The sequence below is a fragment of the Microcaecilia unicolor genome, chromosome 9, assembly GCF_901765095.1.
Source record: "Microcaecilia unicolor chromosome 9, aMicUni1.1, whole genome shotgun sequence".
Lineage (NCBI taxonomy): Eukaryota > Metazoa > Chordata > Amphibia > Gymnophiona > Siphonopidae > Microcaecilia > Microcaecilia unicolor.
The window spans coordinates 7,325,316-7,351,867 of NC_044039.1; the positions used below are offsets into that span (position 1 = coordinate 7,325,316).

General features: G+C 45.9%; 1 protein-coding gene across 4 annotated transcripts in view; it reads right to left on the minus strand.

Moving 5' to 3' along the window:
• Positions 1-779: 779 nt before the first annotated feature.
• Positions 780-26,552, minus strand: part of WDR91 (WD repeat domain 91) — a 35,065-nt gene continuing 9,292 nt past the window's right edge. For 3 of the 4 annotated variants that reach the window (XM_030215433.1, XM_030215432.1, XM_030215431.1), the window contains exons 3-16: positions 24,733-24,912; positions 24,244-24,451; positions 22,109-22,191; positions 20,510-20,625; positions 18,826-19,006; positions 18,264-18,407; positions 15,583-15,755; positions 14,616-14,766; positions 11,385-11,479; positions 9,375-9,543; positions 7,455-7,563; positions 5,559-5,671; positions 4,748-4,945; positions 780-3,478 (exon numbers count right to left, since the gene is read on the minus strand). In XM_030215433.1, coding sequence (XP_030071293.1) covers positions 3,314-3,478; positions 4,748-4,945; positions 5,559-5,671; positions 7,455-7,563; positions 9,375-9,543; positions 11,385-11,479; positions 14,616-14,766; positions 15,583-15,755; positions 18,264-18,407; positions 18,826-19,006; positions 20,510-20,625; positions 22,109-22,191; positions 24,244-24,451; positions 24,733-24,912 — 2,085 coding nt within the window. In that variant the 3' untranslated portion in view covers positions 780-3,313. The other variant, XM_030215434.1, reaches the window with a different exon arrangement.

Genomic DNA, 26,552 nt, shown 5'->3' on the forward strand with positions numbered 1-26,552 from the left:
CCAGATTTAGAGTTATGTTTGCAGGAATCCTAAAAGGGCTCTGGTGCACGGACTCTGGCCAAAGAATGATTGGAGATTATAAAAAGAGGAGACAAAGATGCCAGGTAACTGCAACTGAAGCCTCATGCCACCAGATCCATGGCCCAGAGTTAGAAGCACAACAGAGGATACTTAATTCCAAACCAACCACTCATGTATTTTGTTTTTACAACTACCAAGGTCCCTCCAATCCATTAGGCCTTGCTTTCAGGCTCCAGTTTACAGAGCTGCCAAGTTACCCATTTCCGGGAGGAAGACTTTTTGGCTAGTCCTGGTTTTAAACTTACATCCCAATGCAGTGTTGGATTTGTAGTGCCTGTTTCTACCCACTGAAATCAATGCTGCAGGTCCCATAATACACCAGGATGAGATCAGCAGAAATCTAGGACTGGCCTATATAGTCTGCATCCTGTAACTGGGTAACTTGGAAGCTCTGAGTTTAGTGAATCAGTTTTCATGTCTCTGAATTTTTAGATCTCCGCACACAACACTGAAGTTAATGAACATTCATCAACATATCACCCTACAGATGGAAAAGGTGTTTACCCATAACCTTGTTAACTTAGAGACCGCCCGAATTCTGCATATCCCCCTCCCTGTCTATGTATAATCTTTTAGGAGTCTCTGAACTACATCGCCCTGCATGCAACAGAGCAAAACCAGGCCTGAACTAGCATCCAATGATGAACTGGCGAGTGCTGGGACTCAATTTATAATAAAAAGCAAGCAGAAACAAGAAGCGAAGTTCAGATTCATTTATTAAAAATTAAATATTTTCCTGGGTTTGCAGATGATGAGGAAAGGTTATATCAAAAAACTTGATCATACCCAAGCAAGGCATAATATCTTCCTGAAATGTCTTTGGTCACCTACAGAAATCAGTGGGTGCCAACTAATAACGTTATGGTCCCCACTGGCTACTTGGCCATTGTTCTGGCTGATGACATCATTGACGTCACCTCTCTAGAATGTGCTGACCTGCCACGGCAGAACTCCTGTGACATGTCAGTCCTCTGCTGCTACACAGCCCTGCATTGGTATCCATTGTGCAACCAGGTTTCATCGGTATGGTGGAAAACCAGCATTTGCCTTAACAGGACCACAAGTATGAGGACTTTGTTTCTGTCTTCTGCCTCTGTCTTTTCACCGAGGTCAAGCATCAGACTTCCTGAAGGTTAAATTATAGCTAAAGTGGAACTTTTCCCAGAAGGTCCACATTCATTTGCTTTTACTATACTTAAGACTCTTTTATAAACATACTAGTTGCAACTTCTGAGAAACATAAATACTCTGTTATTTGATCCGATTTATGCCTCCCCCCCCCCCCCCCCTTGCTTACTGCATTTTTCAGCATTCTCAGCACTAGAATACTCCAAAACCTGTAGTGGCCCATAGCACTTTTAACTCATCTGCAAACCTTTTTTTCAGCAGTGCCTCTTAATTCACCTGAATCCCCAGGCCCTGCTATAGGTAAAAGAGCTCCTCTACATACACTGAAATTACACATTATTAAAATTTCCAGCTAGCAATCGGCTTGACAGAACCAAGATAGGTCCCTGAAGCAAGTTGCAAAACGAGGATCCTCATCAGACCTGATGAACAAGCCTTCGAGGAAGCCGCACTGGAGCTAAGTGTAATGGGGATTTAGAGCACACGCATCTGTCACGGTAAGGATACTTTGAGTTGAAATTCTTTCACTAGCACAAACGCAAAAGAGAGACCTATGATGTAAGCAGCATTGCAGCTGCTGCAAAGTAATGCTTACAGGGCACAGTGGCTTCGGTCAACACCTACGTTTGCGTATTAGAGAAGCAGTCATAACAAAATTGCTCCATTCAAGTCATACCGAAGGTCTCTATCACATTTATCGTGAGGGTTTTTAGCATATAAAAGGAGCCTTTTGACCTCTCCTCTTAAGGATTTTATTTTCAGCTGTAACGTTAGAAGTGCAGCAGTGATAACTGTGCACATCAAATCTGTTTTAGGCATGCCCCTGGGAAAGGGCCAGGCTAATTCAGTCCTGATGCAACTACATCTCCCTTCGGGCAAGGGGGGTAAAACAAGAGGCAGCAGCCTACCCTCCCGGCATGAAGCTTACGTTTGCAGTTTTTCTGGGCACCCACAAAACTCGGGGGATAGCAGATGAGCACCTTAAAAGAAAATAAATTGAAAGCACATATTGTTCTCCTACCTGCCACACTGACCACAGAACCAAGATGAAGTGCATAGAGTGATGGCTTTCTGTTAAACTGGTCTCCCCTTTAACCCTCGAAACAATCATGCCACAAACAGTGGCCTCAACTGCAATTTAACATCTCCAGTCGCAGAAGCCGTCTCCGATGTAATTTTCTGTGTGATGTTGACTAAGCTTTACTTAAGTCTGCAGCCACAGAAGATAAGAACCTTTCAAACCTGGGCTTCTCAATCTTGTCCTGCTGCACGCCCCTTTCCTTCCCACCTTCACTGCCCTTGGGTTTTCAGAAGAGCCACAATCAACATGTATATACTAGACATTGGGGTTTATAGGACAGATTTGGAAAGCAATATTTTAAATGTTTCTTCCCCATGTCCACAGACTCTTCAGCTAACAAAACTGCACCAGTTCTAACCCCCTGGAAGAGCACACGCACACACAGCTACAGTGATATCTGCCCTTCTTAAACTATTAGCCATGCTCGTTTCCTGCAGGCCTCTGGTTGTGCTGTGTGATGCTTAAGGCTACCAAAAAAAAAAAAAAAAAATCCAGCTTGCCCAACAGCTTAGGCATAAATGCCAGATGCTCTCAAAAAAAAAAAAAAGGGAATGCCATCCAGGATGTGGAGGGCCTTGGTGGTTGTTCTCTGGTGTGTCCCGATACCATTTTTCCCAACTCCTTTACCCTTACTGAGGCTGCTACAAGCAAAGGAAGTCACGGCTAGGGTGGTAATGGAGTATCTCACAGACAAGAAATACTCAAAGTTAATTGTGGTCCCCAGCTTTCTAAAGGCCCTGGATTTTCATTTTCCTATTCAATGGCGGAGAGCAACTTGTATGAGGCAGGTACCGAGTGGGTCACAGATTCAATAAGGAGTGGAAAAAACCTGCACTTAAGTAAATGCAAAATGGCCAGAATGAAAACAGAGAACAAGTCGACCTCTCAGAGCAGACAAAGGTTCATGTCTGTTAGAGTACGGAATTGCCTGCTTCCCTCCCTCCTGTGAGCCAGCAATCCGTGGCTGAAGTAACACTGGATTAGTCATAGCTGCTGCTGCTGCTACAGGGAATTTCTACGGCCTCAGGATTTCTGTGCCAGCAACGTAGTCAGCTTGATCTTGCCATCCATGGAAGCAGTGAGACAGGTCCCGCAGTCCATAGCTGTACACCAGTCCACTGTGACTACTGGGGCTCGGTGACCTCCAAGGGCAAGACAGTTCTCCAGGGTCTTCTCTTCATTGTTTAGCTACAGAAAAAGGAACCCAGACAGGCAAAATGTAAAAGGATGGAAGAAACAATCAATCACTGTATATTTTATATACTTGAGAGAAAAAAATACTTAAAGGGCTGTAACCATGCTGGTACAGCAAGTGGAGGAGTAGCCTAATGGCTAGTGCAATGGGCTTTGAACCTGGGTTCAATTCCTACTGCAGCTTCTTGTGACCTTGGGCAAGTTACTTAACCCTCCATTGCCCCAGGTACAAACAATTAGATTGTGAGCCCTCTAGGAACAGAGAAAGTACCTGCATATAATGTGTACAGCGCTGCATACGTCTAGTAGCACTATAGAAATGATTAGCAGGGGTACAGCAGGTACAACTCTGGCAACCAAAACAGATCTTAAAAGGACCTTCACGCTTCTATCAAGGCTTAGAGGGCTGTAACCTGGCTGTTGTGGTGGGTGTAGCTCTGGCTGCCTGGTTGGGCAGAGCGGATGGACCATGGTGATCCTTCTCCGACATCATTTACTATGAGACTTCTGAAGGTGAATGATTCCCATTAGAGAAGTGCATGGAGATGGGGTCAATGGGAGCCTGTGGTGTTGGAAACAAAACGGCCATTAATACCACTGGGATGGGAGGGGATGGATTGGAAGTGAATAGGGACAGAAGGGGATGGATACCAGATTATATCCCTGTGACCACCTCCATGCGGAAGCTTGAAACACCAACACCTCAGCTAAAAAAATTAAAAAATACATCAAAAAAGGAATCCATGTTAATAATAAAGATGTTAAATATGCAGGAAAAACACAAAGTTATAATGCCTATTTTTTTTAGGACGCATTTCATGTTTTGTTTGAATTTACAAATCTTAAATACGGGTTGAGTATGGGGATGGGAAAGAAGACTGTGGAGAAGGTAAGGGTATGGAAAAGAATTGACTGGATACGGGCAAGGATGGGGACCGAATTATGTCCCCATGTACAATTCTAGTTCTCATACACTTCACCTCATGCTTCTACATGGAATGTGTAGTGGGTTAGTGTTTTATCAAAGGAACAGGAGCATCTGAAAATAGAAAAAAGTTTTCTGACCACCACTTGCTCCTGACAGAGCTTAAACCTTTGTTTCTAAGTCACTATTAGAAGGGGGGAAAAAAAAAAAGCTTCTGAATATATCAGGAAATAAAGCGTATAAGACAGTGGGGGGGGGGGGGGGGGGGGGGAGGGGGCGCTGGCACTTTCCATTGCCTCCCCCCCCCCCCCCCCCCCAACCTTTCGCTCTCAGCTTACCTTGTAGATAATCCCACCAGCGGAAGAACACGTCAGCATGTAGTTTCCCTCAGAGTCAAACGCGAAGAGTTTTCCACGTGGAGCCTGAACCTGTTTGTACCCACTGTATCCCGAAAGCACAAAGGGACCTGTGGCATCTGAGGGCAGGAAATACTCATACACCTTCTGCCCACTTTTGTGAATGTTCCACTGAATAAACTGAAAGAACAGGCAGATAGAGAAAACATATCTGACTTAACTCAAATTCTGTTTAAGGTGCTCTCAGTGTTGGTATGTTCAGTGTCATTCTGTTAATGGGACAATAGATGAGAGCTATGAAGGGGTAATGGGCCAGTAACTCAAAGATACAGGGCTTTTCATGGGTAGGTTAATGCAGGGCTTCCAAAATTGTGGATCACAAAACCCATGTTTGGGGTCATGACTTGGGTGGGCCTTCTACAGAGGCATGAGCCCACGCTTCTTGGGGTGGGGGGGGGTCACATGCTTTCTATAGCCATAAAATGTTTGATAAACGTTGGGTTAATGAGTTCCCTAGCAGCTAGACAAGGAATGGCCAGATGTTATTAGCATCTAGGATGTATCCAGTTGATATGGGGACTCCTTAGGAGACCGTCTAAAACAGTTTGTTTTCAATACATCTCCTGTACAATTTACTGGTCTGACCAAATGAGTGGATCGTCCATATACCGGTAGTGAATCACCCAATAATCCATTCAGCATGCACGTCATCCCTTCTCCTCATCCCCTTTATTTTCATGCAACATATCATGTGTCATCCTGTACTCTCTACCCTCTCAAAATTTACTTGTACCTTTCCATCTTCTCCAATGCTATAAACAGCATTTTCATCATAGCTGAACTCGACAGAATAGACCTCGCCACCGTGGGCCTTCCAGCTCATTGCACACTGGTGTTGCTGCATATCTGGAAGACAAATGCAGAGAAAAGAGGGGGCATGGAGGAGGGAGGCAAATTATCAGTACTGTAAGCAACTCCAATTAAAGCTCTCTTCTCATCATCCGCATTTGACTAGAGTCAGGCATCAGTAGTGTTTGTGGGCATCTGAATGCTATGAAAATAGGTGGCTCTAGATTTGGTCCACAGGATCCTACAGTAATATCAGAGAGTTCCAGCCATCAGGGACAGGCTAAATAAGTCCTGTTTCTCAAGTCTACAGATCTGTACCACTGCGTTTCTAAGAGAGAATCAGGGCTGTAAACCCGTCTGTAATAGTACAGAACCTAAACTGGTTCCTCCCCTCCATCGTGACCTGTAGCCAGCTGGTAATTAAAGATGGGGGCGGAAACAACTATGATTTAGGATTGCAAGCCTTTATCCCTCCCACAACCTGGGGATTTCCCCAAGAATGGGAATTGATCAGATCTTGATCCTACAGCCCGGTAATAAAGCCGACTGAAATCTGGTAATAAACAGTACGGCCTCTGATCATTTTGTAGGCTCACTCTCTCGCTGCTTTCAAATGCAGCAGGTATCAAACTGATCTTCCCTAACCTTGGACCAAAAATGAATGAAGTCAATGTTTCTGCTGCACACTGATCCATGATGCAAAAGTACAGACTCTGCTCAAGGCATCATGCTCCAGACAGCCTAGCACACATGGATTTGGTGGTATTAATGTAAGTCATTGACTAACATTAGCAAAAAACAATAAAGCCCTTCTTTGCAGAGAGAAAGAGGGCTCTCAGAAGCAGCTAAATGCAATCAGATGATTCTCTGTGAGAAATCAAAATGCTTGAATGTTCAGACCCGTTCTAGACCATCCTATATAATAATTCTCACCTCCAACGTTCTGACTTGCCTGGGACCGTGGCTCATTCCAAGTTGGTCTGCTAGGTTCCGTAGATCAGGCTGACATCACCGTAGCCATTATGATGTCAACTTCAGAACCCGGGGGGGGGGGGGGGGGGGGGAATGCCTCACAACTGATCCATGTCCAGAGGAGGGTCGCTGGACATGGGTTGCTGGAGGGGGGGGGGGGCAGGGGAGAGAGGAGGGTCGCTGCACATGGGTGGCTGGAGGGGGGGCAGGGGAGAGAAGAGGGTCGCTGGACATGAGGGGGGGCAGGGAAGAGAGGAGGTTCGCTGGACATGGGTGGCTGCAGCGGGCGCAGGGGGAGAGTAGGGTCGCTGGACATGGGTGGCTGCAGGGGAGCCGAGGAAAACCTTGCTAGCGCCCGTTTCATTTGTGTCAGAAACGGGCCTTTTTTACTAGTAAAATAATAATTCTACAGAAGCGATACACAGCTTTTGTTTCTGACGGAAATCCCAACACCTAATTAGTGTCATTTTATTCTAGGAATAATCAGTTGTATATAATCTGCTCCTTGCACAATTGGGGTCCCCTCCGCTGAGCTACATTTTGATTTCATTTACAAATACTGTGCTGTATAGACTTTGAAGAATACATTGTGTGCATGTCTATTTTTATCTACTGTACATTTGCGTGCGTTTAATGTATTAAATTTTGATTTATGCGATTACTGTATACATGTATTTATTCTGTGTGTGTGTATTCTGTACATTGTGCTGAGTCTTTTTGAAAATAGGTGACAAATATTTACTTCAAAAATGGTTATAAAAGGAAAACATATGGAAGCACTGCTCTCCGAGTACCATCACCACCACACTTTCGGCACAATCTGCAACTATCCACACTTTATGCACCCCTGCAGGAGCTGCAGTCTTACCGAAAAGCCGAATAATGCCGTCAGCTGCCCCAGTCACCAGTAAATTGCCGTTGTGGTTGAATGCTGTGCAGTTTATGGCGATAGGCTCTGGCTCAAGTGAAAACTGAAGCTGAGGGAAAAATTGGTATTCTTAGTGTGCTGCAACTTTTTTTTTTTTTTGCAGGCATAATTGGGGCTTAAGCCCCTACTCGGTCACTATGTGCCTATGGTTAAGGGGAGGAAAGATCTCGCTCTCTCTTACACGGCTGTCTCCGTTACAGAACAGCTCGTCTCTGCCTGATTCTCCTTAGGAAACATCACCTCTGCCAACAGGAGATACTTTCTGCTCAGCATCCCTCAGCCCCAGAATACAGAGGTCCCAACATCTCTCACTAGACCATTTATAAGAAGAATTCAAAGAGAAGGTACATGGGCTTTCTGAAGCACACAAAGGAGGTCCCTTTCACACATGGGATTCATGTCTAAGAGCATCTCTGGCGATATCGATGGACTCTCCGCATTTCTCAGCTAATGGAACATTCCTCCTAAAGATCTCTACACTGCAAATAGCAAGGAAGGGGATATTTACTAACTACTCATTGCAAACATGAACACAGAGCTGTCTACAATAGTGCAGGGTGCGTCACCCTTTTCAAAAGAATGAGCTAGCTCAGAGTCTAAATGAAAAATCCTTTCAGGTCTCCTCTGTTAAAATGTACTGCAGTCTACTCAAAAACCAGAAGGTAACTGAACAACAGAAGTCCCACAGGTCAAGTAGCAATACATATAAAAGTGGGAACAGAGGAAGGTTTCACAAAACTCAGGAACAATACAATAAAAATGTATGACTTAAAATATATATAAATAGCATAAAACAAGTACACAAAAAATATATACAACACACAAATGATGTAAATGTACATTAAAAAATACCATCAAAACTCAAGACTTGACACGGCATCATGTTTTGGCATATAGTATTCCTGCCTCAGGAGTCTTCGTAGTATGTCAAAAAAAAAAAGGGGGGGGGTGTCTTTAAAAAGACCGTGCATGTGTAGAACTGATGCACAAAATAGGAAACAGCAGTATTAAAAAAACAAAGGCAATCGTACCAAAGAAGACAAGGTAGCCGCATCTCAGGCTAACTCGTTATGTTCAGAAAAGAGACGGCGTCTGTGCCGACCGTTATTTAACGTGCAAAAGCACAGAAAAAGGTGCCTTTTCCCCCCCAAACATAGCAAGTTACCATGAGATGCTGCTACCTCGTCTTCTTTGGTACGATTGCCTTTGTTTTTTTTAATACTGCTGTTTCCTATTTTGTGCATCAGTTCCACACATGCACGGTCTCTTTAAAGATCCCCTTGTTTCTTTGACATACTACTAGGACTCCTGAGACAGGCACACTATATGCCGAAACACGATGCTGTGTCAAGTCTTGTTTTGATATTATCTTTTAATGTACATTTACATTATTGTGTATTGTATATATTTTGTGTGTACTTGTTTTATGCTATTTATATATATTTTAATTGTATTGTTCCTGAGTTTTGTCAAGCCTTCCTCTGTTCCCACTTTTTTTTTTTTTTTTTTTTTTTTTTGAGTACTGCAGTCTACTCAACCACACGTCTACCCATCTCTTACAGGCCAATAAAATCCTGTTTCAATTTTCAAAATAAATTAAAGCTACTGCTTATTTCTATAGCACTATTAAACATACACACAGTCCCCTTCTCTGTAGAACCTACAGTCTAGTCAAACTAAACACCAAAACTCTGCAATTCCCCCCCCCCTCCCCCAAAGAAAAAGTGGTAGAACACAATGAAATCACAGTTTGAGCATGCAGTATGACCCCCCCCCCCCCCCCCCCCCCCCCCCCGTCAATGACACCAAGGTCCATTTTCAGAGACAGAAAGAAATTGATTACCAATACTAGAACTCTACCTGCTGCTTCATGGTCTTCGTATCCCAGAGGAGCAACTTGCCAGGAACCTGGTTTACGCCCTTCTCCGCAGTACTTGGTGCTGTAGAGTCCAACTGAGTGGCGAGGCTCAGCGCGGCGGCAGAGCAGACAAAGGAAATGCCACTCGGGCTGCACGCCAGCGACAGAATTCTGGAACAGAAATCCTTTACATAGAACTCAAACTCAGAATAGAAAGAGAGAAACCACCTTCACTAAGAGAACTCAAGCTCACACTACCTGTATGTGCTCTCCAAGCATGGGTTTCAATATAAGAACGTAAGAAAAAAAGCAAGATTCATCAAGCCCCGCACTCCGTCTCTGATGGTGGCCAGTTAGTCACAAGTAACTTAGAGCAGGGGTGGGCAACCATAGGCCACAACCTGGTCGGGTTTTCAAGGTTTCTACAATGAATATGCATGAGATTGATTTGCACGTTCCATTGTATGCAAATAGTCTCATGCATATTCATTGTGGAAAACTTGACTGGGTTGTGGCCATCAAGGACCGTTGTTGCCCATCCCTGACCAACAGGATCCCAACAAGTAGATCTATTTTTCCTGGTATACCCAGCACCTTGAGGATTGGTAGGGCATGTTCTCTCTCAAATAATCCCACTATATTTACGTAACACTTCAGATTTATTCTGCAAATTTCATCTAGGCTTTACAGTTAGATGCTTTGGAAAAATGAACGCAGCCATATCTGGGGTAAATGGCTTGATAGCACATTTCTGCACACTAGGAAAAGCTCTTCTTGGGATGAGGAAAGATGCAGCAGTGTTACTCCTACATCTTGGAGGAAGTGTTGCAGCTAGATTACAAATTGGCTTCACCCTCTCTTCTGCCGGCGCTCTCCCGTCTGTGGTCACTTTTACTTCCCGATGCGTTCTCCCTCCTGTGCCGGCGATTATCAGTCAGCCTGCCAGCGCCGGGGCTTCTGCTGCTTCTCCTCCTCAGGCACAAATCCCACCTCTGCGCAAAACAGGAAGTTGCTTAGAGTAGGCGGGTCGCACGCCTGAGGAGAAGCAGCAGAAGCCCCGACGCTGGCAGGCTGACTGATAATCGCCGGCGCAGGAGGGAGAACGCATCGGGAAGTAAAAGTGACCGCGCCGACGGGAGAGCGCCGGCAGAAGAAGAGGGAGCAGAAAAAAAAGATTTATTGGGTTGACGCGCATAGGCACCACTTTTTAAAACAGCTGCTTGGGGGGAGCGACCGCTCCCCCTGCGCCCCACCTGGCTACGCTTCTGACTGTGAGGCTTGTAGATCAGGGATCCGATTATTAGACCCAAGTCCTAGATCCCCCTCGGTTATCCCAGAATCCTTGGGCGTCTGGCCTGAGAATTGGGCGTTTTCACTCGTTCTATAATTTTAGGAAGGACATTTGACTCCAGCAGTCTGAGCTGTGACTGGAAAGCTTTTTCATCATCCAAACCCTCCCTCCCTAGCAGAATAAGAGATTTTTCTGCATCTTTCATCCACACTGGATGTGGAATACCACAATGTGCGAAACGGTACTTAAGCCGCAGCATCGACGCTCCAGGTCTGTGCCTGGAGGCTTCATCCCCTAAGGTCTTTATAATAGAAAACCTCAATTTAATAACCTAATATGCATTATTCTTTAATGTTGGAGTTCAGGGATACCAGCAGATACTGGACAATCAATCTAAGACATAAGAACATGCAGAGCAACACACACACACACACACACCCTCCTCTGCTTGCATTCACAAATGTTCATCTAGCACTCTTCTAGAGTCCAAGAAGTCCTGTCGACTCTTAAAGGATTGACACAAAACCTAGGATGATAAAGTTCCTGTAAAGGAATGATGCCATATGGCTTTAGGGTTGACCACCCGCTAAGCAAATCACAGCCATCAAAAGAATCAACACTCACAACCACTAGGAAGCCGTGAATGCTATTTGTCAGTATTCCAACCTATGTTCTATACAAGAAAACAAGCAGGAAGTGTGGGGGAGGGAAAGCTGGTTACCTGGGCATGTTTTCATCAATGCTGATTTCACAAAGGTTCTTCTTGGCCTCGGTATCATAGAGACGAACTGTCCCAACTCCACTACCAAGTAAGAGCTATTTGGGGAAGGGGGAAAAAAAACAAATCATCATATGAGGATTTTTCTTTTAACAAACATTGATGTACAGCAGTTTTCACTGCTCACCCTTAATGTGAGCAGAATTATCCTCAATGTTCTACAACAATACTGCTCCGAAGAATCGCTGGGCACAGGAAAAGAGAAAGGATAAGCATCAACGCAAGCCAATTCCACATATTATTTCTAGGTTTCCCGGCCTACCAGATTCAGAACCAAAGTGGAGGAGTGGCCTAGTGGTTAGGGTGGTGGACTTTGGTCCTGGGGAACTGAGGAACTGAGTTTGATTCCCACTTCAGGCACAGGCAGCTCCTTGTGACTCTGGGCAAGTCACTTAACCCTCCATTGCCCCATATAAGCCGCATTGAGCCTGCCATGAGTGGGAAAGCGCAGGGTACAAATGTAAAAAAAATAAAATAGATACTATTGGAGATTCTACATGGAATGTTGCTACTCTTGGAGATTCTACATGGAATGTTGCTACTCTTGGAGATTCTACATGGAATGTTGCTACTATTGGAGATTCTACATGGAATGTTGCTATTCCACTAGCAACATTCCATGTAGAATGCGCAGGCTTCTGTTTCTGCGCAGTGGTTAGGGTGGTGGACTTTGGTCCTGAGGAACTGAGTTTGATTCCCACTTCAGGCACAGGCAGCTCCTTGTGACTCTGGGCAAGTCACTTAACCCTCCATTGCCCCATGTAAGCCGCATTGAGCCTGCCATGAGTGGGAAAGCGCGGGGTACAAATGTAACAAAAATAAAATAGATACTATTGGAGATTCTACATGGAATGTTGCTACTATTGGAGATTCTACATGGAATGTTGCTATTCCACTAGCAACATTCCATGTAGAAGGCTGCGCAGGCTTCTGTTTCTGTGAGTCTGACGTCCTGCACGTACGTGCAGGACGTCAGACTCACAGAAGCAGAAGCCTGCGCGGCCACATTGGTGATCTGCAAGGGCCGACTTCTACATGGAATAGAATTTCAAATAGTAGCAACAGTGGAGGAGTGGCCTAGTGGTTAGGGTGGTGGACTTTGGCCCTGAAAATGGCAAGGGCAAATCAAGATCAAGTATGCATTTGTAGTATCACATCGTACCTTGCTGGGCAGACTGGATGGACCCTACAGGTCTTTTACGTGCCGTCATCTACTACGTTAGCTCCCACTGACTTTTGATGGTTGCAGACTAAACGGAAACCCTTTTTGTGCCTCTATGTATGGGTTCTAGAACACTCCCAGTATTGAATAAATTTCTTCACTGCAGCCAGGAAAAGGTCACTTGCGTTCAACTTTAGTATAGCACTACCATGTCTTTATGTAGGACAGGATGTCCAAACGCAGTCGTGCAGATTTACTCTACAGGGTGCTGCTCACTTATTTAACCATCTCATTCTAAATTACCTACATAATTCGCTTACCATTTCACACACCAATTCTGAATGGCTCCTATGTTGTGCTACAAAACCCCAGCCAGTCGGACGGCTATTGCAGCTCAGCACTTTCGCAACTTTGAGGATTCAACGGACTGGATGTTGACAATACTCTTTTGTTAGATGTTTTATCATAACATTAGAGATTGACTAGACCCCTGAGGCAGGCCTTTGTGCCGAAACATGACCATGTAGGGTCGTTTTTCAGGTTTATTTTCAATAAAGATTCTTCAATATCCTCTTTGCACCCACCTCACCATTGTTGTTGCACTGCTCACGGTTCCGTGCGGCGTGCTCCTCCTTTGTTTTTTTTGTCTCGTACACCAGGGTTGTCCAATCTCGGTCCTCGTGGGTCACTGTCCAGTTGGGTTTTCAGGATTTCCCCAATGAGATCTATATAAATACAATGGAGGCAGCACAAATAGATCTCATGCATATTCATTGGGGAAATCCTGAAAGCCCGGCCTGGCAAGGGCCAAGGTTGGAAACCCCTGTTGTACACTACGGGGTTCGTTTTCTAAGCAGTTAAGACTTACAAAGTTCCATAGATTACAAGTGCTTTGAAAATATGTCTCTATGTCTCACTAAATATGTAATAGTTTAATTTATACCTCTTATTGCAAAAGAAAAGGCTGGTCTCAATTAAAGAATGGTATCAGGGTTAAGTACTTGTAATTCTCGCTATTACACTGGGGGTTCACAAACTTCCTCAGTACTGTAGGTCATGTGTTATTAGTCAGTCATGGAGTACTACAGCCAGCACCCTGCAACATACGCAGAATCTGTGGACCAGTAAACTGGACTACTGCTAAAACAAATACTCAAAAAACTCCAGACAGCCCAGAACACGGCAGCCAGACTTATATTCGGCAAACCAAAATACGAAAGCGCAACACCCCTTCGCGAAAAACTACACTGGCTCCCACTCAAAGAACGCATCACGTTCAAACTCTGTACCTTGGTCCATAAAATCATTCATGGCGACGCCCCAGCCTACATGTCGGACCTAATAGAACTACCACCCAGAAATGCAAAAAAATCCTCCCGCACATTCCTCAATCTTCATCCTCCCAAATGTAAAGGCTTGAAATATAAATCAATGCATGCGTCAACCTTTTCCTATACAAGCACACAGGTCTGGAACTCACTGCCACGTAACCTGAAAACTGTCTACGAAATGACCAGTTTCCGCAAACTCCTGAAAACTTATCTCTTCGACAAAATATATCATAAAGAACAACACGCGTAACTCTACTTTCTTTAAGATATCCAGGAATGTTCTTTAATGTCTTTTGCTTTGACACTATCATGTACCTAACGTCTATGACTTTAATACTATCATGTATCTCACCATCATGCACCCAAAACTTCTGCTAACACAAATGTATACACTTTTCTATTTCCAGTATTATGTATTTCACCATCATGTACCCAAAACTTGCTGTAAAACCAAATGTACATTCTTTTCTATTTCCAGTATCCACAATGAATTGTAAGCCACATTGAGCCTGCAAAAAGGTGGGATAATGTGGGATACAAATGTAATAATAATAATAACATGTCCTCCTTCAATGAAACATACGTAAACGCAGGTGCAGAATTAATCTTTCTGTGAAACGTAAGGCCCGCACGAATGGATTTCCATGGGGAATACAGCAGAAGCATGTGATTATCACTCACCAGTCTGTCACGTTTTGCTGCCCACTCTAAAGAAAGCAGAGGAGATTTCGAAATGGATGAGGCCTTCGTCTGCATCAAGGGGTTAAATGACCACACCTTGATAACCCCATCTACATCCAAACTGGCAACTCTCCGTCCTGAGGAATCCACCCTAGGCACAGAGGAAGACATGAGAACACCTCAGACCTGGCTGGCAACATGACACTGCTTTCTGGGCTCCTCCAGTGCAGGATGCAAGAGTGGCACCTTCTCTCCAGTCCCTTCACCCTCAACAACTTCAGTGCACACCTTGCCCCCTACCCCATTAACAGCAGTGTGCAACTGTTGAAAGATGCTCCCAGTCCCCCAATGGTGGAACTGCACAATGGATAAGAGACACTATCAACAACCTCCGCCCCCTCAGTTGGAGACAGTGAACAATGGCCGAGAGATGTTCCCGCCCCCCCCCCCCGTTAAACGACGCGCACAACGGCCAAGAGGTGATCCTGGCCCCCCCCCATCCAGTTAGAGGACGCGCACAATGGCCGAGAGGTGCTCCCGGCCCCCCCCCATCCAGTTAGAGGACGCGCACAATGGCCGAGAGGTGCTCCCAGCCCCCCCCCACCCAGTTAGACGACGCGCACAACGGCCGAGAGGTGCTCCCAGCCCCCCACCCAGTTAGAGGACGCACACAACAGCCGAGAGGTGCTCCCAGCCCCCCCCACCCAGTTAGACGACGCGCACAACGGCCGAGAGGTGCTCCTAGCCCCCCACCCAGTTAGAGGACAGACACAAGAGCCGAGAGGTGCTCCCAACCCCCCCCCCCAATCCAGTTAGAGGACGCGCACAACGGCCGAGAGGTGCTCCCAGCCCCCCACCCAGTTAGAGGACAGACACAACAGCCAAGAGATGCTCCCGGCCCCCCCAAGTAGTGGAACCGCGCAACAGATTTTAGAAATTGCCACTCCTCCCCTTTCCCTTCCAGTACCTGCAATGCACGATGGACGAGTGGTGTTCTGCATACTCCTCTTGGCTCAGTACAATGAAGGACTGCTCTGGCTTTGACCTCGCATCGGAAACCTTTGTCTGCATCTGGTCCGCATGTAGATCCGCCACAGCTTCTGCCTCCGCCACAGCGCTCTCAGCTTTCCTCTCGCCGCTCTGTTCCCAGACCAACATCAAAACAGTGAGACAGACAACCGCAGAGAACTGTACATACACGCCCAGCCCAGTGAAGTAATATTGCCCTATAAAGCGCTAAAGCCTTTTTTTCTTTCTAGTGGTCTTTATTCTGGAGTGATACAAATAGAAATTGAAATCCTCCATTTCTCTGTAAAGCAGAGTTAGGGAAGGGGCCTGAATTGGATTTACCTTTTACCTGTCTGAGTGCAGGGTGCTGTTAAAATCTTCCGCCAGGGTCGCTTTACTCATACTATCCCTCTCCTCAAGACCCTTCACTGGCTCCCTATCCGTTTTCGCATCCTGTTCAAGCTTCTTCTACTAACCTATAAATGTACTCACTCTGCTGCTCCCCAGTATCTCTCCGCACTCGTCCTTCCCTACACCCTTTCCCGTGCACTCCGCTCCATGGATAAATCCTTCTTATCTGTACCCTTCTCCACTACTGCCAACTCCAGACTTCGCGCCTTCTGTCTCGCTGCACCCTACGCCTGGAATAAACTTCCTGAGCCCCTACGTCTTGCCCCATCCTTGGCCACCTTTAAATCTAGACTGAAAGCCCACATTGCTTTTGACTCGTAACCACTTGTAACCACTCGCCTCCACCTACCCTCCTCTCTTCCTTCCCGTTCACATTAATTGATTTGATTACTTTATTTATTTTTTGTCTATTAGATTGTAAGCTCTTTGAGCAGGGACTGTCTTTCTTCTATGTTTGTGCAGCGCTGCGTACGCCTTGTAGCGCTATAGAAATGCTAAATAGTAGTAGTAGTAAGACACAGAAGTAAAGCGGAGAGCACCCAGCTTTCACACAGCGATGCTGCTTCTTACCCCTAAGAGGGTAGACCACAGACTGGAAGTTACTGAATTGCCCCTTTAACAATGCAGGCTACATCCTATAAAGGAAAGCAGGTGCCCATATTCCATTACAGAATTCTACTGTAGCAGGTGAATCACAGACCTGCGAGTCCAGTGCCAGCCGTAGAGCTGGTTCAAGTGCCCACAACATACACACGTAACTCCCAGTATTCCATAAGTTACAGGCGTATGAGTCCCGCTCGCGCTCCACCCATGTGTACACTTACTTCTAAAATACGTACTAAATAGCCAGGAATATACTAGATTCTACAAAATCTTCAAATCGCTCCTATTCAAACAAACCCTCACAAAGAACAACCATATCTCAAACAACTAATTATTACCTGAATTGGTTATTACTCTATTTTTTTTTTTTTTTTGTTACATTTGTACCCTGCGCTTTCCCACTCATGGCAGGCTCAATGCGGCTTACATGGGGCAATGGAGGGTTAAGTGACTTGCCCAGAGTCACAAGGAGCTGCCTGTGCCTGAAGTGGGAATCAAACTCAGTTCTTCAGGACCAAAGTCCACCACCCTAACCACTAGGCCACTCCTCCGCACCATTAACTTTCTCTATGCTTCGTGTACAATTTCTCATTCATTACAGATTTTCTAAATGTTAAACATCCATAGCTGTGCCAGTATGTTTATGATATTGTATTGTAAAATTGGATTTATACAACAAATTACTTTTTTCTGTATTATTCTTTGTAAGCCATGTTTGGGATAATGTGGGATATAAATGTCACAAATAAATAAATGTGCATATTTTCAGAATTGTACATGTGAACACACAAGCATATATATGCCATTATGCTAATCATTTTTGCAAATAACATTCGGGAAGAATTATATAAAGTCAGCACTATGTGACTTGCTCAAATACTTGAAGCTATTTTTCCATTCCCTGTTTATGGGAAAAGATAAATCTAAGCCCACAGTGAGTGGTACAATCATAATGGAAGAAGTGAGATTCCTATTTTCATTAATTCAGCTCTAAAATTATAGCAACACTTCACGTGGACTGACATTAGCACGCACTAAACGCCGAGCGTCCTATTTTATGACTATGGGCCGTGTGACGCTTAGCGAATGCTTAATGTTCATTAGCGCCCGCTAAGCTTTAGTAAAAGTGTCCCTTAGTTAGCCACCAGCAGGCTGACCGTAGTCAAGCAGCCTTGTGCTCATACTTCCTTATTTAGCCAAATGTGTATTCCACACAATCCTACGTTATTGGCGGATTACAAAATTCACATACACAATCTCTAATGTCTTTTGCTTTAATACTCTCATGTATCTCACCATCATGCACCCAAAACTTCTGCTAACACAAATGTATACTCTTTTCTATTTCCAGTACTATGTATTTCACCATCATGTACCTAATACTTGCTGTAAAACCAAATGTATATTCTTTTCTATTTCCAGTTTCCACGATGAATTGTAAGCCACATTGAGCCTGCAAAAAGGTGGGATAATGTGGGATACAAATGCAATAAAATAAATAAATAAAAATAAAAATTAAAGCACACCTCCAAGACAACAATACAAAAATCTCTAAACATGCTCAAAGCTCCATCTGCCTCAGTCCTCCGAGAAACAGGGTCTCTCCTCGTATACAGACATCCCCACCTGGGACACTGATTTAGAAAGGAGCTCCTTCCTCTCCTTGCCGTGATCCTGTAGTCGCCGCTGCCGCTGGGCTGCGCTGTGCTCACTCGGGGCTGCATTCTTTCCATCTTTGGTGCTTGTCGGTACCTCTTTCGCTTTGGTGCTCTGAAACGCAAATAATGTGAATGGTAAAATTCACAAACCTTGGCCTGCCTTAGAATCAAATACTCGTATTCCTTTTTAGAGCCTGGCTACATGAGGGTGAGGATTGCTGCCCCAATTAGGTACAGCAGCACTCGGGGACAGGGTCGGAGCTAGGAATCGGAGTAGGACACTTCTATAAAGATCAGAGACCTCAAATCAGTGCCCCCACTACTTGTGTGAGAATTTTGATTCAACATGTGTTCCCCCCCTCCCCCATGCACTCCAGTGAGAAGTCCTCTATCCTAGGTAGACTCAATGTATCCTCTCTTCCCAATGCGAGCACTGCGACTCGGCTCCAGAGATCGCGCGCATGTAAGTATGGCGACCGTCATGTCCCTACCTCCCACCCATTCTGGATACCGTAGCTCCCGATGGATACCTGATTGTTTGCCAGCTCCTTCTTTGCTACCAGCAGTGCCCCGCTCTGTGTTGGGGAGGCTCCTGCAGACTGCGGAGACCTTGTGGGGCCCTTCTTAGTCTGGGAGAGCAGGGAGGACAGGAATGAGCTCCCTCGAGGCTGGGAAAATTGTGAAGCGTTTCGCTGGCTGGGTATCATAGCACTAGGGGAAAAATAAACAAAGCTAGCATGAGCCTGAAAGAGATCGATGTAGGAACAGAGCCACAGAACAGGGTGGGGGCAGGCCACAATGCTAGGATTAAGCATGTCCTGCATTTAACAACGTGGGAACTCAACTTAGAAACCCTCAAGAGCACTGCAAGAAAAACTCTTTACACAGCCAAAAAACTATACCCCCACAACTGCCACCCCACCCCACTAACTGCTCAAGCCACAAAAACTACCTTTCAAGCTCCCCACTACAAACATCTACCCCCCTGCAATTGCCACATCACCCCACATCCATACAGATACTACTCCCACACCCAAGAAATATCCCCTGCAACTGCCGTGCCACCTTCAAACAGCCCCACTCCACAAAAACTTACCCCTACCCTGAAAAGTACCCCATCCCCAAAAACTACCTCCCCGCAACTACCCTACCCACCGAAAACTAACCCCCTGCAACTTCCCCATCATCCTGTAAACTATGCTGCACCCAAAAACTACCCTACCCAAAACTGATAACACCCCATAGTGTCAAAAACTACCCCCCTCCCAAATCTAGTCCCCCTTAACTACCCACCCCACAAGTGCCTCCTCCTCCCTCCTCAGCTACCTCTCCCACAGAAAAAAAAAAAACATATGCGCAGCGCATCCACAATACAGAACAGATATAAATACACATCCCTCCCCCACCCCAAGATATTCTCACAGGCAATACAAATAGTTCCCTATGCTTTTCTCTCTCTTATTTTCTTTGTTGCTAATTCTATTGTGAAAACTATTTCAGGAATCATACAGCTTTCTTCTTGCTTGCTATTCTGTATTGCCAAGTAACATATTAGATCCTTGCTATACTTCTTTTCTGTGGTACAACCAAAATGATTTACATATTATATACAAACCACTTTCTCCGTCCATAGTAGTCTCACAATCTAAGTTTTTTTGTACCCAGGGAAATGGAGAGTTAAGTGACTAGCCCAGGGTCACAACATACCTTACTGTGGGCGGAGCCAAAGCAATTGGCAAACTTTGCACATGGGCAGGGGGGCTCAGGAGGTTAGGGATTCTCCTCCTCCCCTGCAAGTAGCAGCAGGGATTACAGGTAGGATCCATGGGAAGGGGGAGCAGAGCACCAGATGGCAGCTCTAGTCATAGGGAGGAAGGTTGTGCTGTGTAAGTGAAGTTTCTGCATGCGGTGAAGGTGGAAAAGAGGTTAACCCCCTCCCCCAAAAAATGTCCCAGTACATTTTTATGGGAGAAGCAGTTCCAACAACCGATTCATAGTGATTAAATAATTGTGCTGTTCAAACTGCCTTCCCCTCTCATCTCCAGATTACAGAAACACAGAAGGCACATGCACAATCAACCCCCACCCCCCAAACACACACACATGCATTGATATGCAGAGGGGGTGGAAAGAAGTCCATGAGCTGCGCTCTGCATGCTTTCCCTATTTCTTATGCTTCTCAGTTCTTCATTGGCAGGAGGGTCTGGCACTCACAGCTCTGAGTCCCCCAGTCGGTCCATGTTGGAGACATAAGCAGGCAGTTTGTGAAGGGGACATTCCTCCTCATCATCCTTCCTCAGCCGATGCATCTCCGCTTGCACTGCAAACAACTACAACACAGGGGCCATCAAATAAATATATACAGAGGAAGAGATGGAAGGTTTTTCTACACGATGCATGGAAAGTAGCAAATGCTTTATTCCGTTTTACAGGTTTATTTGCAGATGTGTGCCCAGTTTCTCCTGCTTCTTGGGCTACCAGCCATAAGTACGTAAGTATTGCCACACTGGGACAGACCAAAGGTCCATCAAGCACAGTATCCTAGGGGGCATGCGATGAAGCTACAATGTAGTAAATTTAAAATGAATCGGAGAATGCATGGTTGTTGTATATTGTAAAGCTTCACTAAATAAACAGATGTTTAAAAAAAAAATGAATCTGAGAAAATGTTTCTTCACTCAAGGTGTAATTAAACTCTGGAATTCGTTGCCAGAGAATGTGGTACAGGCAGTTAACTTAGCGGAGTTGGTAAAAAAGGTTTGGACGGCTTCCTAAAGGAAAAGTCCATAGACCATTATTAAATGGACTTGGGGAAAATCCACTATTTCTGGGATAAGCAGTTGTGAAGAGCAAAGAAACTACAAGCCCCAGAAGGCAGTGCAGCACCAGAGAGATTCAGAACCAAGGAACTACAAAGCCCAGAAGGCAGGGCAACGTCAGAGAAGCCAGGAGCTAAGAAACTACAAGCCCCAGAAGGCAGTGCAGCACCAGCAGACAGATCAGGTGAAGGGAGAAGAATCTATGCAAGGGATGGAGGAGCCGGGGTGTGATTGGGAGATGGAATCAGATGGGGGAAGGGAGGAGCCCCTAGACCGGGAGGAAGGGGAGGAGAGAATGGAACTGGAGGAGGAGAAAGGAGGGGAGAATGAGGAGGAAAGGGAAGTGCTGGTGGAGGACTCTTAACGTGAGTTATGAGCTGAACTGCAGAGAGTGAATGAAGCCTTGGTGAATTGACCCGACTGTCGACTCGGGAGTGAAGGGCGTGCTTGGTAAAGAAAGGAAGAGACTGAGAAAGAGTGGTGCGGATCTGGCGGCTGAGCATGACACAGTATAAAATGTTTTGTACATATTTGGGATCTTGCCAGGTATTTGTGACCTGGATTGGCCACTGTTGGAAACAGGATGCTGGGCTTGATGGACCTTTGGTCTTTCCCAGTATGGAAATACTTATGTAAGCCATGCAGACCCTTTTTAAACCCTGCTAACTGCCTTTACCATATTCTATGGCAACGAATTCCAGAGTTTAATTACACATTGAGTCACATTAAATGTACTACTTTGTAGCTTCATCACAAGCCCCCTAGTCCTAGTATTTTTGGAAAAAGAGTAAACACAAGCCTTCATTGCAACTACCTGAGGTTAGTCCCCATCCTGCCTCTCCTTCATAACCAAGCCATCACTATGTGGGTAGTGCATGTGCTTTGCAAGCTCCCTCTCTTCCTATTTCCTCATGGGACTATCCCCAGGCCTTGGCTGTATCCTGTAGCTCAGAAAATAGGTAAAAACACCACATGAATAAAACTCAGTGCTCACCTTTTGTCGAAAAAGTTCATTCTCTTCTTGCAAAAGAGAAATCTTCTGACACTCGGCATCAAAATTCAAAAGTGTTGGAACTGGTGTTGCACATTAAGGAGGAATAGCCGTTAAGTTTCATAAGAAAAATAGCTGGCACTGCGATACAGTCTCGCAACTCCATCCCTAAAGCACTAAATGATGCCCTTCTGTAATCACAGCCGGCCAGTACAGTATGAGTCAGTGAGAGGAAAGAAGAAGTACAGTAACATAGTAAATGACGGCAGAAAAAGACCTGCATGGTCCATCCAGTCTGCCCAACAAGATAAACTCATATGTGCTACTTTTTGTGTATACCCTACTTTGATTTGTACCTGTGCTCTTCAGGGCACAGACCGTATAAGTCTGCCCAGCACTATCCCCGCCTCCCAACCACCGGCTCTGGCACAGACCGTATAAGTCTGCCCAGCTCTATCCTCGCCTTCCAACCACCAGCCCCGCCTCCCAACCACTGGCTCTGGCACAGACCGTACAAGTCTGTCCAGCACTATCCCCGCCTTCCAACCACCAGCCCCGCCTCCCACCACCGGCTCTGGCACAAACCGTATAAGTCTGCCCAGCACTATCCTCGCCTCCCACCACCGGCTGGCTCTGCCACCCAATCTCGGCTAAGCTCCTTAGGATACATTCCTTCTGAATAGGATTCCTTTATGTTTGTCACTGAACTTTGCTGGTTTACCCCAGTTTATCTTGTGTCTGAAGCAGTTAAGTGCGCAGTGTGAGAAAATTAGTCTTAGGCCTGGGGAAAGTTGTGAGGGACTGCGCTATGTGACTCCTACATCAGATCTGCTTAGTTTTCTACAAAGAACCACTTTTAATTCAATGGAAAGTAAATTTCCAGAAACAGGGTCACCGAATGAGACTGAAATGGGTAGACTTGGCAGTAACGTCGAGAAATATTCCTTTATAGAAAAGATGTGGCATGCATACAATGGCCTCCCAGTGGAATTAGAAGGGTGAAAATTGGTAGAAGGTAAGAGGGTTTGGATAAAAACAGAGGATTCTTTAAGAAATTAGTGCAAAACCAGAGATAATGTTTGTATTTTGTTAACAGGGATGGAGGAGTAGCTCAACGTCTGGAGTAATGGCTGAAATTGCGTCCGTGAGAGCTCAGAAATGAGCAGTCCAGGGGGGCTGAGGTGGAGTGTCTCCAACACAGCTCAGAGGCCTGAAGTAAAAAATAAAATGATAGTGTGGTATCTCTAAGAGAGATCAGAAACCTGCAGTTAAGGAACCAAAGTGGGATATTGCAGAGAGCTCAGGAACCAGATACCTTATACCTATCTTTGGTTCTCTGACAAACGGGAGACAGGTTAGTTTGCTGAGACTATTTGTCACAACAAGCAAAAAAAAAAAAATCCAAGAGAGTGTTGGTTTTGGGTCCAACGTGAAAATGGAAGAACAACTCCCCTTTAGAAAAATCCAACTTCTGCAATAACTTGCCTTTTAATAAAAAAATTAAAAAAAAAGATAAGGGCAATTCCATAATCTAGGCACCAGAATTTACGCACATCTTGAGTGCGTTAATGTACAGAATAGGAACACTTATGTACGTAATGGTACACTTACCCTCGAGTGCCAGCAGGGGGCCTAAGCGCTATACTGTACCACAGTACAAAACTGCAAAGGCGTCTATGGTGAAGAATGGGCGGGGCTCCCAGGAGCACATGTAAATTCTCTCTGTTACACACGCCCAGTTATGCCACTTCCATGGCTGCTGTAACTGCAAGCACATAAACGTTAGGCACACCAATGACTTTGGGACACTTAAAACAGAGGTGCCCAGTTGTAGAATTACATACATCATCCCAATAAACATATAAGGGAGCAATTACTACATCATACAGCTGTTAACTAAATTAATTCCTAAACTCTGCTCCTAGAGCCTCACCCCCAACAAGTTTTCATTTTACCCATAATGAAAACAGCCTACAACTGCTCTACAAATGGGATTAAATTAGGTTATCAAAAAACCTTGATACAAACCTGGAGTTGCAAATCGCAGAGCTAACCCCAGTTTTGTGTGCCCAACTCCCAGGTAAATACCCTCCTCTTCTGTGAGAAACCCTGCCTTTGTCTACTACAGAAAAGGATATGCATACACTGGAAGAGGATGCTGAGGAAGTTGTGCAGGGACACAAGGAAAAAGTCTGCCCACTGCCTGGAGAAGTAGGTTGCAAAGGTGGGGTTCACTTCTGGGTTAGGAAGGAAAGGCAGCATGAACCAGTCCTTCCACTCTGCCTGATTCTGGAGCTCCGCCGCTTGCTTCTGGAAAAACTCCTGCGCCTTATCCGGTCGGTTGCTCTGAAACACAGAAAACCTTTCCCTAGTACACAGCTGACATTGCTCTCCCCACGGTCTCCCTCTTTTTCTTTAACCTAAAGGCAGAGAAGCATTTCTCCTTTTTATGCCCCAAATCTCACTCTTCTGAGTTTTCAAGGCTGGCAAAAATTATGTTTCTCCAGGAATAGAAACCCTTACTCGGGTCATTTTTGTAGTCTCCCTACAGCACACAAAGGCCTTGCGGGTCAACCAGTAATGGAATGTTTTAGCCAATCTCTGCAGAGTCCAGCAAGCATTCACACCTGGACAGTGTAAATAAGGTAGTAACGGAATAAGCTGGTTTTCAGTTTGATGACAGTAGGTCGGTACACATCCTCTAGACGGCAGAACAAACGGCGGTCCAAGTAACCCCAGTAATCTCGAAGGCTACCCAAGTCATAATTCAGAACGAATTGCTGCATCTGATCCACAATCTTATCCACCTGAGGAAAGAGAACAAAAGCAGGAGAGGAAAGAAATTATGACATTCTCCCAGGTTTCTTTCAGTTGCTAACAACATAGTAAATTATTCATTTGGTTAATTGCCTCTTTGCTCTTTTACCCTCATCTGGGAGTGGCTAACTATATTCTGAAGCAACCGATCTATTAGTTGGACTAGCCGTTAAGCCCGTTAAAACGGGCGCGTATTGGAATGTTTTTTTTCCCAAGGCCCCCCTCCCGTTGCAGCTGCAAGGCCCCCTGCCATCCTCCTTCCCTGCCAGCTCCAAGGACCCCTCTCTGTCCCTCCCTCCCAGCTCCAAGGCTCCAGTCCTCCCCCTTCCCAGCTGCAAGGCCCCCTGCCCGCCCGCCCTCCCTCCCTCCCAGTTCCAAGGCCCCAGGCCCTCCCCCCAGCTCCCAAGGCCCCCTTCCCTCCCTCCCAGTTCCCCCTGCTCTCCCTCATAACTGTAAGGGGCCCCCTGCCCCCCCGTGCCTTCTTCCCAGCCAGCTGGAAGGCCCCCTTCAGTCCAGCCCTCCCAGCTCCAAGGCCCCCCTCCTTCTGAGACCTCCCATGTCCCCTCCCCCCCAAGGTAGCCGCTACCGCCCCCCCACCCCGGAGTCGCCCCCGCCCCCCCTTCACCCGGCCCGGGCCCTCTCTTCGTTATTCAACTTACAGCAGCGCCAAAACAGCAGCAAGCAGCAGCTCCCGTTGGCCTTCCTTCACTGCCTGTGCCTCGCCCTCGTGTGACGTCACGTCGGCGAGGGCGGGGCACAGGCAGGGAAGGAAGGCCGACGGGAGCTGAAGCTGAGCTGCTTGCTGCTGTTTCGGCGCTGCTGTAAGTTGAATAACGAAGAGAGGGCCCGGGCCGGGTGAAGGGGGGGTGGTGGCGACTCCGGGGGGGGGGGGGGGGGGGGGGCGCGGTAGCGGCTACCTTGGGGGGGGGAGCGGTAGCGACGTCAGCTGTTCCCTCCCTCCCCTTCCGCGGTTTCCCTCTCTGTCCCGCCCCCCTCCCCCCGTCATCACGTCTTGACGCGGGGGCGGGACAGAGAGGGAAGTCTCTACTGCGCATTTGCAGGTGAGTCGGTCACTTGCCATTTATAGGTTTGATGCTTGTTCACCAACAAAGCAATAAGTTAACATATTATTAAATCACTGCTGACTGCCAGTGAACTACTACTACTATTTAGCATTTCTATAGCGCTACAAGGCGTACGCAGCGCTGTACAAACACAGAAGAAAGACAGTCCCTGCTCAAAGAGCTATGTAATAAAAGTGAGCCAAGTATAGGACAATCAAGCCATTGTGACATCACTGATCAGGTTGGCTCTTATTGGTGGCCTGAGGCATTATGACATCACAATATTAGCTCTGGTTACTACTACTACTACTATTTAGCATTTCTATAGCGCTACAAGGCATACGCAGCGCTGTACAAACATAGAAGAAAGACAGTCCCTGCTCAAAGAGCTTACAATCTAAATAGACAAAAAAGTAAAGCATTTAAATTTAAAATATTTAAGCAGTCAAGCACAAGAGAACAGTCACAGAAGGACTGAAGATGTTGAAGGGTGGTCAGTGTGATTAGGTGTAACTCTGGTTGGAGTAGTGGGAGAAGGTGATAGAAGAATAGAAATGGGTGATGTA